This window comes from Aythya ferina (assembly GCF_964211825.1).
Source record: "Aythya ferina genome assembly, chromosome: 3".
In the NCBI taxonomy this organism is placed as follows: Eukaryota; Metazoa; Chordata; class Aves; order Anseriformes; family Anatidae; genus Aythya; species Aythya ferina.
In genome coordinates, this window is record NC_140298.1 from 6,402,304 (window position 1) to 6,418,896 (window position 16,593).

The 16,593-nt window shown below is 40.2% G+C and overlaps 1 protein-coding gene across 1 annotated transcript in view; it reads left to right on the forward strand.

Annotated features, from left to right (window-relative positions):
* The window catches only part of PCSK2 (proprotein convertase subtilisin/kexin type 2), a 100,087-nt gene that overhangs the window by 34,016 nt on the left and 49,478 nt on the right, over positions 1–16,593 (forward strand). Inside the window, exons 3-4 of the mRNA XM_084513454.1 lie at positions 12,916–13,029; positions 14,731–14,839. Of these exons, the coding sequence (XP_084369580.1) occupies positions 12,916–13,029; positions 14,731–14,839 (223 nt within the window). The remainder of the gene's footprint in view (positions 1–12,915; positions 13,030–14,730; positions 14,840–16,593) is intronic.

Here is a 16,593-nt window from a genome sequence, read left to right on the forward strand (position 1 = left end):
TTACCTGCAGACTCATAAAATGACATTTTGAGCCAAGATTTTGGCAGTTCCATTCTTTACGTAATCCTACTGTGTCTTTGGCAGCACTTCACTGTTCATCGTTTCCCTTTTGTTATGGTCATTCAGCACCTCTCTCCTAAAGGACAGGTCCCAGAAGAAGAGACATTCTCTTTAATGTCACTGTGTCATCTACAGCTTGCTAAGTCTGTGATTGTGTCGTTCAGCACTGGGTGTTTCAGACTTTAGACTGTGACCATCCAAGACACCTGAAATTTAACAGCCCCTCTAGGTATCTTTTTAAACCGTCCTAAAGACGATCCTCCTGCTGTAGGAGTTTATTTCCCCAAATCTCCCTTCTATTACTCTGTGAAGCACTGATAGTCTCAAGCCACTTCTTCAGTGCTCGCCATAGCCGAGATTAATGCTGGCTGCTTGGAACTAGCAAGAGCCCATAAACAGGCATGCAGCAGGCACTGTTAGCATTAACCAGAGAGTCATCACTTTTCCTACCAAAGGAATGTAATTTCATCAAGGAAGCTTTTCCATTTATTCCATGGAAACCATAATGTGAACTGGGTCTCAAAGTTTGGACACAAAGAGCAATTTCCGTAGAATTTGCATGCATCATTTTTTGATTGCCTGCTGTGTGAGGCCCGAGCAAATGATTTTCTTCCATGATTTGCTAAAAATTTGTCTCAACGGAAATAAACTAGGAAGAGTAAGTAGTAGATAATGAGGATAGCAGTTTACAGGAGCGTATGGAAATCTTCAGTGATAAGCAAAAGCATATTTAAGGTTTAGACTCTCTCACTCCCTTGAGGTACAGCCTCCTGTCAATGAGTGTGGATAGAGGTTCCTATAAATATTGATGCGAATTATGTACATGCTCTGGGAGGAAAATATACTCCAAAGTCTAATTATTTTATGCTAATAACCTCACTGTAAAGATACTCCCTCATTCCTGGCCAAAAAAAAAGCAGCAGCAGTTCAAAGAATTTGTAGCAGGATGATGATTTTAGCACTTCATTTAAACCAGCCTGTGCTATGAACCAGTGGGGACAGGGGAAGGTTCTGGCACCAAAATCCACAGCTGTGCACATGCAACTCCAATGAATAATGAGTTTTGTGCTCTTCTGGGGCTACTTTTCTGTGCTGTAGGTGATGGCTGAATAGAGGGACCTGTGACAAATCGGAACCAGGCAGACGGTGCAATCTAGGCAGAACTCCTTTGTTTCTAAGATTTTTGAAAATATTTTTAATTGGGCAGATGTGCTTTAGAAAGCAGCCTGACCAGCAGCCAGGGGACAGGCAGTTATGTAAAAAGCCTCTCTGCTAAGGGCTTGCTGAGATAACACAATGTGAATATGCAGCCTACACTTCCCCTGCCCTGTCTCTGTGGCAACTGAAGGAGGATCTGTGGCAACCAGGTCCTGGGACGAGGTGGGAGAAGCCCTCGGTCTGGCGAGCTGCCTGCCTTGGTCCTGCTCCGTGGTGCCAGGCACCGGACAGCTCTGTAGCTGTGCTCTCTGTGAGTTCCCTGGTGGAAACAGAAGGAAGGCATCTGAAGGTTACAAGGAAGGATTCTGACATGCAGGGTGTCATGACAACCATCAGGGTTACTCCTTTGAAAGTATCAAATTAAAAACTGTTTGGGATAAAAGCTAGATGCATAGGACATGGACTGTTTCTTCTCCTTTTGCAAACCAGTTTTTTTTTTTTTTTTTTTTTTTTTTTGCAAACCAGTCCCTTATTTCCCAGCTTTTCCTGCCTTTCCTCTTGATACAGAAATTGGTCTGTGGAAGCCCTTCTGTTTTGGTGCATCCTTTGTGGCAGATGGCCTGTCACTGGCAGCAATACGCTGCTAACCCGACGCTGTGCAGCAGCAGTACATAAACCTCTGCTGATTTTATTAGCGTGCTTTGTGATGGGAATCCATAAGCCTCTGAATCTAGGAGCTGAAAAAGTGCAATTGCAAGCTTTACAGCATACAGCCCAATCGATACAAATTCCAGTTACTTCCTAGTGGGTTGGGAAAGGCATTCATGGGAGCAAGCTCCCTTGTCTTGTCTGCCTGGTGTATTTATGGTAATAGGATAAAGAGGTAGCTGTGCTACACAAAACCACGCTGCTGCTGGGTGCAAGAGCAGATACATGCATGTGAGCAGCCGCGTAATTGTGGCTTCCCTCTGTCATGAGATTGGCTTCTGTTTTGTCTCTGGTTTCTAGTTATGAAATTTCCTGAGAGAAGACATTGTGCAGCCAGTCTAATTCCCACCAGGCAGCACTTCAGGAAGGTTGGTGTTGTGTGATGGCGTATTTCATCTCCGTTGAGGTAGCAAGGCAGCTCGGAAGGCGTAACAAATGGACAAGAAAGGCTCACTAATATATCGCTAGCGCTCGTATGAACCTTGAAGTTTAAGTATTACAGGTTTGAAATATTAGAATAAGCTTTGACTTTTTGACAGTTGTCGCTGTATCACTCCAGGCAGGCAGGCAGCTTTGTAAAATTAGGCTTACTTTTTATTAAAGCTAAGTGGGCCTTCTGCAGCTGTCAGCACCACCTGGCTGGGGAGGAGCTGACAGCACTGGGAAGGGAGCAGTACCAGCAACCTGCTGGTATGGTGCAGTGGGGACCTGAGAGCAGAGGCTGCAGGAGCTGCTGAAATAGCATGGCCATTTGTGATAGCCTCCTCTGCCTACACAGAGCTGCTGCCTTCTGCTGATGCTAAACCAGATGCCTCTTAGAGTGGTATTCTCCCCAGATTCAAAGTGCAACATTTGCTCACAGAACAGAAAGGGATGGGGAAAGGAGAATTGTTTTGAACAGTGACAACGCAGAGAAGGGTATAAAAGCGTGGGATTGTATTCTGCAGGGCACTCTGTGGATTGCAGCCAGAAAAATGAAATCAAAAGGCATTTGTGCCCTTTCTGAACTCAGGATTGGGAACACCTGTGTTCTGTAGGATGGAGCCAACTTTTCTTCACGCTCACCTCATGAATCCAGGTTTTGAGGAGCCACAGCTAGTTTTAACCAACTTTTAATTCAAACTTTCTGAAATGAATTTCAGTCAAATTGATTGGAGCTTGGTTCACAAGTGTATGTAGGACAATGGCACTGACATAAGCTTGCCTTCCCTACCTGCCAATGCCATGACACAGTTTTTATTCCAGGAAGCTGTTCTTTACCTGAGATTCTGGCAATGCTTTCGTATGATGATTTTTCATTGCCACTGGATCCAGCAGGACTCGTTTGCTTGGAAGGGCCAGAAGGATGAGAGAGGAACCCCAAACAGTTCCCAGTACTGTAACCACCACTGAATACTGACATTGAGCCTGGGGGACAGCTATACCAAAAGCAAAATAGATCCTCACATAAAGGACAGGGCAAAATGTCATTCTTCAACAAGTGTGACAATATGGCATATTTACTGCTGACGTGGGAAGGGGATAATCCATGCCAGTAATTCTGTGACAGAAACGTGTATTGTGTTTTTCCAAGCAGATGTTTCAAGGCGAGTGATGAGCTGTTAGATGAAATTTGAGTGGGAAGGAGGCTATGGAGAATGAAGTGGAAAAGTTGTGTTATGACACAGGTCAGAAGCTAGCTATTAAGTGCAAATCTAGGTATTGGGTTGGAGATAATGGGGGCTGTTTCCAGTACATGCTGTAGACTTGTTTTAAGGTCACATTCCCTGCTGACTTGGTTTCCCTAAGGAGCGATGTGTACCTACACAGGCATATTGCAAGGCTCTTTCAGGCTGTCCATATGGAGCACACTTAAACTTTGCATCTGTAAAGCAAATTGGCATCTTTAGAAAGAAAATGCATGGCATTAGAGGTAAAGCTGCAACAGATGATGCTTTAAGACTGGAAATTAGTTTGGGCATTAATACACATCTGCAAAAAGTCTCTTCTGCCTCAGGGTGGGTCAAGGATACACTTGAATGAAGAGAATACTTTTACCTGTTGAGTCTTCCCATACAGACTAAACTGAACAGATTTTCTCCAAGTGGTATTTTCCTGCAATCCCCACTTAACTGGAGACTTGTTTTGTGAAATAAATTATCTTAAAATCAACAGAATTAGGAGCATCTTTAGCCTATGAGCACTCCAGTTCCCTTGGGATGTATCGGATAGCATATTCATTGCTTGTGTGGGAGCAGCAACCACACTAACAGCATCTGTAAATGGAGGTGATATAAAGGTAGGCTGCATAGTACCTCTCTCCTTGTAGGACCAGTGTGCTGCTGTGGAGCAGGAAGAAAGTCCTTTGCTGGAGAAGTGCCCAGGATTTTAAAAAACAGCACGAAGTTATAAATGACGACAAAGAGGGAATTATTAAATTAGAAAATTCAGCATCATGTGAGCATCACTCTTCTTTGTACTGCATAAATATATCCAAAAGCCATTCTCAATGCCAAATGATCTGCAATCTTGAAGATGAACTGGGCCTTTTAAACTAAAACCTTTTTATACCGTAGAGAGAGTGCAAATATAACTTAGACCTACTTTGAGGCTGCTGTATCAGCTGAAAGACTGATGGTGGCCTTAGTTATAAAAGAAAATAACTCCATGAAAAGATTTTTACTGTTGAGGAGAAAGAACACGGTGGGTGTTTTCAAGCATGATGTTTTAAAAAACGTTTATTTGCAGTAACTGGCTAAGGGATGCAAGAGAAGGGAGAGCTTTTATTTGCAGCAACTGATTTTGCAGCTAAGAAGGGATGGTGTGCAGTAAATAGAGTGCCCTACATGCATGGGGCCCCCTTTTTTTTTTTTCTGTCAGCAGGCATGTTGTTGTTTCCACCTGCACAGAGATGTGGTTGTTCTGATTGATTTGCGTAGCCTGCTGTAACTGCTGAGCCAGCAAAGTTGCCCGCATGCTGCTGATAAAATGTCCCTGTGGTTTACAGTGTGACCCACTGCTGAGACTGATGCAAGCAGTTGCATCCCATCTCTGGGGAATTTCATTCTCACGGCGATCTTTGGTTTTATAACGGAGGTAGCTGTCTTGCAAAGAGACATTGCTTGAAATAGAAATTATTCTGACTCTTCTGTCATTGTATACCATACAGTGTAATGTCAGCTTCTCCAGGTAGGATAACAAACAGTTTTTTATTCCTTTAGAAACACCTTAAGATTTCAAATATGCTCCTGCCCTCATTTTGGCTTTTTGAAGCACTGAAAAAAATGGAAGTAAGAACAGTGTTCCTAGAATAGCCAGCACTTGTGATAGTACCATTCCTGATATGACCCTCATGCCAAATTGAAGAGACAGCAGCCATGTGAATCAGAGTTTGCTTGCTCTTGAGGCTTTGCACTGGATATCGAGGTAGCCAGGGATTTTTCTCTGTTTCACTCTTTCCCCTCAATAAATTCTATTTTGAGAACAAGAAGGAAAAATAATAAAAAAAAGAACAAAACAAAACAAACAAATAAAAAAACTTTTGTCAAAGAGGGCATGACCCTATGAAAATTTCAGTTTTACCAAATTGGCATTTTCCTTTGCAGACCATCTATACTCAGCATTCATTTTACATTGCAGTCTAAACAATTCGCTTGCATTTCAAAGTAGAAGCTGGAGGAGCACTATTGATTGCTTAGCTGAGCAGGTTGAATATGATCTTCAGCCTCCTCTTACACATTGATCCCTTGTCTCTTTACTCACTGCTTCCTGAATGTCACTGAACTGTGAGAGGCCTGCTAAATGGACAAAAATATTGATTTCTTTTTCCCTTCTTTTATTTTTGAAAGCTCCTTATTTACCAGGCACTGAGCTAACATCAGGAAAATGAAAGGTCACAAAGAAAGGCAGAAGCAAGTTGATTCTGGAATTTACGAATTTATTTTTTTTATTTTAATATGAACTTGGTTGATACGTGAGTTCTTTAAATTGTGTTTCCATCAAGAAAGGTTAATTGCCTGAGTGGACCCCTTGAGTTGAGGCTGTTTACTTGAATGTCTTAGTGTTGTCTGATTGATGCTGAACTTCTGTGGTAGTTTCCTAAATGGCTGTTCCTCTGTTGTTATAGTTTTCAGCAATATTTGCAGAGAAGTTAGTGATCAGCCCCAGCTATGCCACATTTTGCTGTGTGAGGCAGTGAGAAAGGGTCATTCTCTGGAGAGTCTAACAGGGGTGGTGCTTAACCCTTGTTCTGTGCTACTGGGAGCATGACGTTTTTGCAGTGACGTGTCCAGAGTGGAGAAGAAAGTTCAATAAGCACAAGCTGGAGCCAGGAAACTTAGAAGACATCCCAAGAGTGATGACTGGAGACAACCTCAGTGTCCAGAAGTTTTGGTATCTGCTGATGGTCTACATAAACTCAGAAGCATTTGAGCAGTCAAATGGGGCTGGTTAGAGAAAGTGGAAAACTCTTGGACTGTTGCAGAACATCTAAGGTTAATAAACCAAAAAAGCAGCAGGTTCTTGGTATGTGATGACACAGTTTTAGCTAGTAACAAAATAAAAAATGAGCAGCAAGGTGGAAGAAGAATGGCTAAGAACAATGAAAGATTGACACATTTTATAGTAAACATGACTTATTCTAGAAATCAAAGCAATTCTCATGCTGTCTATGCTAGTCATTATGAAAATACACATTTTTAAATGTATAAAACAAAAAAATACAGTAATTTAATGGAAAGATGTGCGTTACTAACTTTCATGAAATCTTGGATATCAAAACCAATTTTATTCCTGTTTATTTTGTTTAGAAATCACAGGTATGGTTGTGTTGATAAATATTTTGTTTCAAAGGCCTTGTACTTCAACAGCTGCTGCATCTTTGGTGTAGCTGTTCTGATTGCACCTACCAAGGAGGGGCAGGATTGCCAGGGGAAAGGATCCATATATACAAAACTCCCCAGGGACTAATGAGTGTAGGTAGAGAAGGCACTTGGAGACCCTTTTATGCACCAGAGACACCTCCGGTTACCGACAGGGACCCATTGCTATGTACTCATTGCTATGAGAGACTCGTGAGAATCTTTGAAAATTATTAGCTTGCTTGAGAGGAGAGGTTTTCATTTAATTAGTAAATACTGGGTGATTAGTGACACTCTTAAGCTCCCTGACATCTTTGCTTATTCCTTCCGTGCCTCGAAACGGGCTCTGAAGGTTTAAAATCAAGAGAATGAATCCAACAATGGCAAGGCAAAAGGCATCAATTTTCTGCAGCACCATGGCCAGATGAAGTCTCACAGCCTTACCACCCCACATTATCGGTTAATGGCTACATTAGCTAGCTGCACCTGAAAACCAGTCCCTTTTGGTATTACTGGGAGAAAAAAATATATTGTTTTGTTTTGGTTTTGTTTTTCATGAGCAGGAGGCAGATCTTTAGAAGGCTAGAGAACACTTTGCTCTCTGTGAGGATGCAGCAGGTGGGGAAAGATTTCTGAAGATTTATTTTCAAATATCTATTTTTAGCATTTGACAGATTTTTTGAATAGGAAGCCATGCACAAGAATACATATCAATCTGCAAATGGCAGCTGGAATCTTTTACTATTGGTGCTGTGCACTTTTCTCTTAATAATTTGCTGGCATTTTTGTTACCGGAGACAACGTGTACCTTGAAGAACAAGTCTCGGTTTCCTAAACCGAGAGCTGCTGAGATCCTGGCTCTGCCTGGATGCCCTGGTATCACACCCTGGACCCTCCCCTGGGTGTCTTCAGCCACAAACAGCTCCCGTGACTGTATGGCAGAGAGCTCAGCTTCCCATTGCTCATTGGAGAATCAACCATGAGGTCTAAAACTGAAACGTATTTGGTAAGAGTAGGCAACAGGCGCTCTGCTTTCGAGATTTGTCTCTATTTGTCAGGGAGCCAAGTCCTTGAAAGTCTGGCTGACTGAGAATGGGTAATGAACCATAATCTGGGAGTGATACTTGGCCACATCCATTCCCAGGGACACCCACGCTGGCATTTAAAAGTCATTCGTTTTTGTTCGGTTTATCTGACTATAGGTGCAGTTCAAGTAGGTCTGTACATTTTTTTTCCCCTAGTGGTCAGCATTTTCCCTGGTGGTCAGCATTATTCTTTTTATTTTGTAGTGGTCAGTCTCACAAATCTTCATTGCTTTGGGGCTTTAGGAAAAACATGGAAGCATATGAGATGGGTACTCTCTGACGTCTTCAGAGCTCCCAACCAGCAAGCATCTGTTGGACAGTACAGGTGATGAGCATGTATTCTCTGAATGGGATCAATATTTCTCTAACAGACATCTCATATTTTCGTCTGTGTTTACTTAGAAATCAGAGGTGAAAATTAAGCACACATTAACTCTGTAAGGGGTTTGAAATCAGAGAGAGGGGATGTCATTTGTGGCTAAGACCCTGACAAGCTGCTGTAGGTGCTTGATATCCCATTCTCATTCCTTTTTAAAGACAGCTAGGTGTGCCGATCACTCAGGCTCACTTGAATTTTTCTGCCTTCATCTTCTGTTGTCACCATGTTTCTTTGGTAGCAACAGTCAGGACAGCTTTCCACTAGCTGGCGGAGGTTTGTTGGATGATGCCTTCAGGTATCTGGACAAGCTGTTCTGAACCACCTTCATTCATGGAAGATTGCTCCTCTGCACAATTGATAGGGCCTAATCCTAACTTCTTTAAAAATACAGGCAGTTGGTTTTCGACTTCATCCTTCATCTTCAGGAGCACACCTGTGTTGACCCTGAGCCTTTAAAGAAAAAAGATCCACCATACCCTTTGGTCATCCTTGATCATCTCACTGCTATGTTTTTTTAAAACAGCCATGCAAGCCATGCGTACTGCATGTCATCACTGGGACTCCCTTTTTCCTCTGGAATTTGCCCAGAATTCTCCTGTTCCAAAGTTCTTGATTCTTGAGGTTGGGGGCTGAGTGCACTGTTCCACTTTTTTTTTTAATATCCACTGGTATAATTTAGTAAATCTGTCATTTATACTCAGTATAACAGAGTCATTTAACTGCAGGAGCTCACCAATACAATTAACCCTGTTCCTTCAAAATGAGGAGCTGATTGTCTTGGCATTCACAGGAGCATGGAGCACAGTTAGAGTGCTGTGGTTTCTGGCCCTCCCGGTGCAGTATCGCAGTCAATTGATTATTTTGTTAATTTGTTCTGCATCAGTATCCTGCTGGTTTATTATCATCCAAGTGACTTTATGCACCATGCATAAGTACAAGTATATTAAAAATCGATACTTGAACCTTTTTTTCCTTGTAAGTGTCTTATCATCCATGGACTACCTTCTTTGATCCACGGCCTTCATTCTGATAATGACACATCTAGTAACTTTTGCATGATTTAGTCACATGCTAATAAAATATATGCTCAGATTTTGCTCACTGCTTAAGCTTGTATCATAATGAAGAATGAATAAATTAATTAGGAATGAAATAAACACAAGCTGCTATTGCTGACAAATAAGCCTAAATCTGAGACAGTAAAAAACAGGCTAGTTTTGTAAGGAAATCTTGTTCCTTCGCTAATTTCTAATAAGCATCATGTTTCACAGGCTCAAATCCTTTAGAGATGCTATTATCAAAAGTCCATCTTACAAACACTGATTTTCCTGTTTCAGTTAGAGAAATAAGTATTTGAAAGCTGACACGGGGGTGCATTGTGGATCCAACTGAGGGCTGGATTCCAGGTCTGATCATGGCAGAAGTACACAGGATTATGGCTGTTATCAGAATGTTCTTCAGTGGTTTTCCACCATTCCACATGCAAAGATGTGATCCTAAGCTCTCTCTTTTATGTATTGTTAGAACATATGACCTGCATCATGATATTTAATGCATTTATGTTACTGATAACACAGGAAGGACTGCTCTTCTTTAGGAAGAAACCTTTAAGAGAGAAGCAAAATCAGATGTGGTCCCTCTCTAGACCTAGTCTCTCTAGACTAGGGATGAAAGCACAAGTTTTCAGAAGCAGAAAAATGCTGTTTTTCTAATCGAGATACCCTGTTGGCAAGAGGACAAGGATTCACTCAAATCAGCTATCTGCTAAATGGGAGGTTCTCCACTGAAATCATTGGAATTGCGTCATCCCTTGCCAGGATAAATTTGCTTGATTGGGGATTTTTTCTGGAATGTATGGATGTTACCAGATCTTGGGATCACATTTTCATCAGGCAAGTTCTTGCTTCTCATGCAGGGTAAGATCCTTACACAAGGCGACTGATGAGGCAGTCTGTAGCTCTGGAGAGTGGGAAGGTACCAGGGCTTTACCCAAAGCTTTCAACCCATTTCGTGACAGGAAAGCCTGATCTTCCCTGGATGCAATTGTGTGAGTTACCATCATTACTGAGCTTAGGTGGAAAAACCTTTCTGTAGTGTAAGAGGCCTCGGGCTTTCTGAGACTGATACTCTTTAGATGGTAATATCCTGTACACCTTAGCTCCATGTGAGACATTCAGAAAACAGCCTGTAGAGGGGTTTTAGTTCAGAGAACATATGTATATTTCATATATATTTCCTCGTCTCAGGGAATTATAATGTAATTTAATATAATACAAGAAACAAATTATATTTTATTGTGAAGATGTAACAAATCTGACAAATGAGATGATCCTGAAGACTGAAACCAGCCTGTGCTGTTTCTGCAAATTGCTCCCCGCTTCCTCCAGCTTGTCTTAAAGAAAAGCCATGGCTCCAAAGCCTTGCTTTTTAATTAGAAGAATTCCTTTTGTGCTACATCCTAATTCAGTGCCTTAATGCAGCAGGTCCTGCAGAGCCAGCAAGTTTGCGTGGGAGCACAAACGCATGAAATCTTTTTCTCTGGCATCCCTCTAAGTGAGGGTTGGCTTCTGTTCGTAATTATTTGATGTGGTGACAGCTCGGGGTTTGCAATTGCAAGCACAGAGGCAGGGGTGGTAACGGAGGAAGGCATAATGACAGGTGATTGCTCTGTTGTCTCCATGGCATCACTGAGCCTTATCTTAGAGGTATCAAACAGTGTGTTTATACCTTTCTTTATAGAGATACCTGGCACCACTAAGTACACCTCATGTGGTTCCTGCTTAATCACTGTCCTCTTTTCAGCTTATTTTGTTTTAGTTTTTCTTTTCAGTCTTCTCTGCTTTTAATGAATGTGAACAAGTAATGGAAACACATAGAAATGAAAGCTACCAATTTAGTATTTTATCATTTTGTACCTTTAGCTAAGGAGTTGGAATTCACACAAGTAGATTTTTAGAAACATTGATACAGCCTTTTAGGGCAGATCAGTGATTTCCAGTAGCCTCTGTCAGAGTGGGTCAGGTACACGGTGCCTCAGCCTGCTCCCTATGCATTGGTATTAGGCTTTCAGGGTTATAATGAAGCAATGTAGCTGGGAGGAAAACAGCTTTTAGCTCCAATCAGTTAGATCCCAGTTTCATCTCAGCCTTAGGCACCTCACTGAGTGCTGTCTTTTGAGGCTCCCGCTTTAATTAACGGAGACAGAAGGACACCTCCAAGAGTGAATCAGGTGATATAATGGCTGATTTAGCCTTTGGATGAATTTCTTCTCTGCTGATTTTGACACTACATGAGTTACTGTGACACAGCAGGGTAACTCCTGTATACATCTTCTTAATCAGAAATGCCAAAGCCACACATGTAGAAATGGCTCAAAAATTAGGAGATTTCTTTAATAACTGTGTTTTGTTGTTGTTGTTGCTTTTTTTCTTTCTTCTTCTTCTTTTTTTTTTTTTTTTTTTTTTTTTTTTAATTAAATGCCTAAGGAAATGTTAGTTTGCTGCCTTCTTCCTGCTTCTCAAGGTGTTCCCAATTAATGATTTTCAGCTTTTCTGTTTGATCAAGAGGGATGGATTTTTTTTTGATGTTGATGATGGTTTTTTAATGAGATCCTGGGACTATCATGTTGTCTTGGTTCTAGGTGTTAGGCCAAGCAGAGTATGCCAGACTTGAAAGCATGTCTGCAAGGTGTGTTAACACATATTGGAACAATTACAACCAATTAGTGGTGTCCTTTTGGAGAGTCCTTTTACGTGGGTACAAACAAGATGATTATGGTCCGACATTTGTAGTTTCTGCCTCCAAAGGTATTTGTGTGTCTAAGTTTTCTTGTTTTCTATAGTGCTTAGTTATGTTTACACGTGACTTTGCAGTTCATAAAAACTAGGATCTCTAAAAAACTGTGGCTGCTTCTGTTTCATAACCAGTATTCTCATGTCTTATACTTTCGCTGGTCTGGTCCACTTAGCGGCATTTTCTCATTTAGTTTTCTTGCCAATGTATTTATTTATCACTTATTTATTGCAAAGATAACCCCTGAAAGTGAATGGATCAGTAAGATGTGTTTTTGAGAACCTCGGAAGTACAATGGGAACACACAGCCCCAGGTACTTTTCTCCCAGCAAATCTCTTGCAGGAAAGGCAACAGAGGTATACTCTAAAAAAGGCATACTCTGAAAATACATGGATTAAAATCTGAAAAAGTAAAAGACATCATGGCCCAGACATGCATCCTCATTTTATCAGTTGCCTGCAGCTTGGAACATTCGTGTTCCAAGTTAAATATTCCATTAGTTAAACAATTTTGTCATCTAATAATGGCAGTGGTTTTGATTCTGATGGTTCAGAGCATGGCAAGAAGATCCATGACACCAATGATGTCTGAATAGGGACTATTTCTTTTGCAGATTCTTGGGTATCTGAAATGTGATCAATCTTTAGCTTTCTTCTAGGTAGGACACTTCTGGGTGTCTCTCTTCTACCTAGCCATCTTCTTCCCAAGAATTTTATTAGCCCTTGAGCTCTCTGCCTCTTTGCAAATTTCAGCTGAAATCAGCCACGGGTTTGAATGAATAACACACACACAAATAATGTGATTTCATAAGCCTTCTCTTTCCTGAAAACAATGCTAAAAAAATCTTTGTAGTTAAGAACATTGAGCTAACGATGTAAAAATTAACCCTTCCAGGTAAAGAAAGCTGTGCAACAGGAAGGCTTCAGCAGAAGGAAGAGAGGATATAGAGATATCAATGACATTGACATCAACATGAATGATCCTTTATTTACAAAGCAATGGTATCTGGTAAGTTTGAAAGAAAATCACAGAAATCGTAACTAAATAACTGACGTTCAAGTTTTTCCATGCCATTGCAATGTCTTGCAAGCGTTCTTTCCAGTTCTCTCACAAGAACTTGGGAATGGATCCAAGACACTGGCCTATTGTATTTAACTGTACCTCTTTTATGCTGGGAAGACCCAGCAAACTTCAAGAGCTAAATTTCATTTCAGTCAACAGAAAGATCCTTAGAAGGATCTTTCTAGAAAGAGAACTGTATTGCTGTCCTGTGGGCATTCCTGGTGTGCTGATGTGACCCCTAAAACTGCATATGAATCATGTCTTTGAGCTGTTGCCAGGTAAAGCATTGTTACAGAATTATAACAAAAAGTTCTAGTGTAGTAACTAGGAAAAATTGAGGTTTTACTTTTCTTGTAGAAATTTGAATACTGTTTGATTGACTTTCTTCTGTCAAAAGCAGAGCAGCTGAAAATTGATGAATTCGGGCTTGAGGCCAATGTCAAAACAAATTAATGTTTTACTAAATTGTTGCATTTTTAATGTGTCCCATTTTACAGGGAGAAGTTTTTAGTCTTAAAATAAAAAATATTTTATTACATAAAAGTACCTAAGAAAGATATTTTTCTCTTAAAAATGTGATAAAGCAACTTTGCTGTTTTAACATTGCAACCTATTTACAGTAAAATACTTTGTAAATGTAATATCATCATGTTCACTTAAGATGGCTCTTTTTGCTTATGAAAAGTGTTTGTTCTCTTTCCTCTTAATGCATATCCAATGTTTTATGAATCCATCAAAGATGTCTGTTAATTTTTTCTAAGATGAGAGTTGCCAGATGAATGAAGACATGTTAGCATGGATGGGACTTCATCCTTAATAGAATAATAAACTAAAGTGTGAATTAATTCACTTCTTTGTGGTACTTCAGTCAATAAAAATGCTGCAGTGATAAAAATAACCATACTTTTATCAAGCTGTGCATGTAGTCTTTAGGTTATAAAGAGCACTAAAATGCACTTTGATACAATTTGTCTGACACAAAGTTGAAGTTTTACATTTGGAAGAGCAGCATCTGTATTATGTTTACCATGGAACTTGAGAAATCTGTGAATGAGACTGGTAAACACGACTAGTGCCTGAAGACAGAGGGGATTGCCCTAACCCCATGTACAATCACATCCACGTACAATATTGAACAGGACCCTTGAAGTTCATCTGCTGAACCTTCCTGCTCAAAGCAGGCCTAATTAGTTTATCAAAGAAGTCATTTCTGGCACTAAACCCAGTGGTTTAGTGACTTCCAGTAGCTCCCTGCTTTCAAGAAAAAAAAAAAAAAAAGCATTACCTGCTCCTAAAAAATTCCTCTGTAAAACTACTGGAGTAACTTTTGCTCGCTTGACCCACTGCCCTGACATGCTTGAATAGAAAAATCCTTCTTTGGGTTGAAAAGATTCAGGGTTTAACCAAATCTTAGAAGCCCCAAAGAAGTGAATTTACTATCACCACCTTTTTTTTTTTTTTTTTTCTTTTTTTTAATCCCTGCATTATTGCAGTAGATAGGATTACATAGAGCTGTGCACCCCAAAGCAAATTGGACATATTTTCCATACCAAAGAAACATGCAAAGGTATAATGAAAAAATCAATAGCTGTGGTAGCATGTTTATCAAGTAAAAAAAGATATTCTTCTTTTTCACTGATATATTAGATTAACACTGGTCAAGCAGATGGGACTCCTGGACTTGACCTTAATGTAGCTGAAGCATGGGAGCTGGGATACACGGGGAAAGGAGTTACCATAGGAATTATGGATGATGGTAAGTGAAGACTGCATGCTAATTTAATATTCTAAAGTAGCTTTTCCCATGCAATCAAAGTCAAAAAAAGATTAAAAAGTTATAATGGATTGCTTATAGTGCTGAGACTTCCAACCTTCAGGGAAAATATGTTACAAAGCCTTCAATAGGGATACAGAGGCATGGATATCCAAAGCACTAAAAGTAGCTTGCTGTTATCAAATAGAGGTCTTTCAGGGCACACTATAACAACCATTAAGCCAAAGGAAAGACTCCCCTTGACTTCTGTAGGCACTGACTGGAGGACTTAATTGCCTTGCAAAAAGTACTTAAGACAACATTTTCTGGGTTACATTATTCTCAAAGTCATACTTGACAGCTGAAATAATTAAACACTTTCATGCTGAACGTCAATAAAGACCTGCATATTAAATACATTACTAATTTGAGGCTAAGTTCAGGGAAGATTAAGATAAAAGATACAGTTGAAGTCACAGCTGTTTTACTCATGGATTCCTTGCTGAAGTACAGGAATTCTGTGTAGTCTTTCATCACTTCTCTTTGGGCTAAATTTTGAAAGTTTTGTTTTTATGGTGGCTGAATAATATTGAAAATAAATAAAAAGGCTGGATCCACCTGTGTTTGCTAGGGTCAGCTGAGTTCTGTCCTCATTCATTTCTGTTGCTCATCTGCTCACTTCCAAGACAGGGCCTTTGTGGAAGTATGAAAGTAGATTCACACATATGTATATTGATGTCATGAGAAATCACATTTTTACTGATCCCACAGAGGCAGGACTTTGCTTTCAGAATGGCAAGGCATGACTACAATGGGGATCACAACAAACTAAGATTCATGTCAAATAAAGCTATTGAGAGGTGTTAGCCCATCAGATATAGCTTTTAGAGAAGGGAGTATTTTGACTATTTTGACTTGTATTCTCTTCCACTAAATATGGAAGGGAGCACCTCAATAAAATGATTCTTCATTGAGACTTCTGTTGCCCATCCCCATCTCCCATTTGGATCGGGAAGGCCCTCCACGGGTGCAAGGGTCCCTTCTTGCAAATCTAATGCTAAGGACCCTATGTAATGGGAGGTAATATTTTCATCAGAACAATCGCAGTAACGTGCCATTCTCTTTGCAGATAAAATTGACCACGTAATAATGTGTTGGTTGGAAAAACAGGGCAGAATAATGTTCAAAACGTAACATGAGATTAGCAGCCTTTTCTTTGTACATTTTAACTGGACATGTAATAAGTCAGTTTATCCCATCTGAGTGTAGATCTGCTGCTTCTATTATTCCATCTACGGGGATATGTATATTTGCCATCTTTGGAAAGATTTAATGCAGTAGCACGAGCATATTCCACACCACTGCCCTGTTACAGGCTTTAGCATACCACCAAAGTGCAGAGCCACTGTTTCAATTCATGCTGTGTAAAATATCAGGGTTTCTATTTGTGTACGTGTTCTTGATAGCTTTGGATATGGTATTTTTGTTTTCTTTTCTGATTTGCTTAGAGATCCAGGGGACCTGAGAGTTCTTCTGAAAGAGTTTTTCAGTGCTTGTAGTGCTAGATCCAAATCAGTTAAGTCCATGAGCGCTTAGTGAATATTTGACTTGTTTTGAATTTCTGGTTTGTGTCAGCTTTTTTAAACCATTTATATGAATGCTCACAATCTAAATTTTTAAGCATCATGATATTGCACCTCATGAGGCCAACACCTCAGACTGCAACAGATATTTGCTAAAACAGTCTAATCCAACAT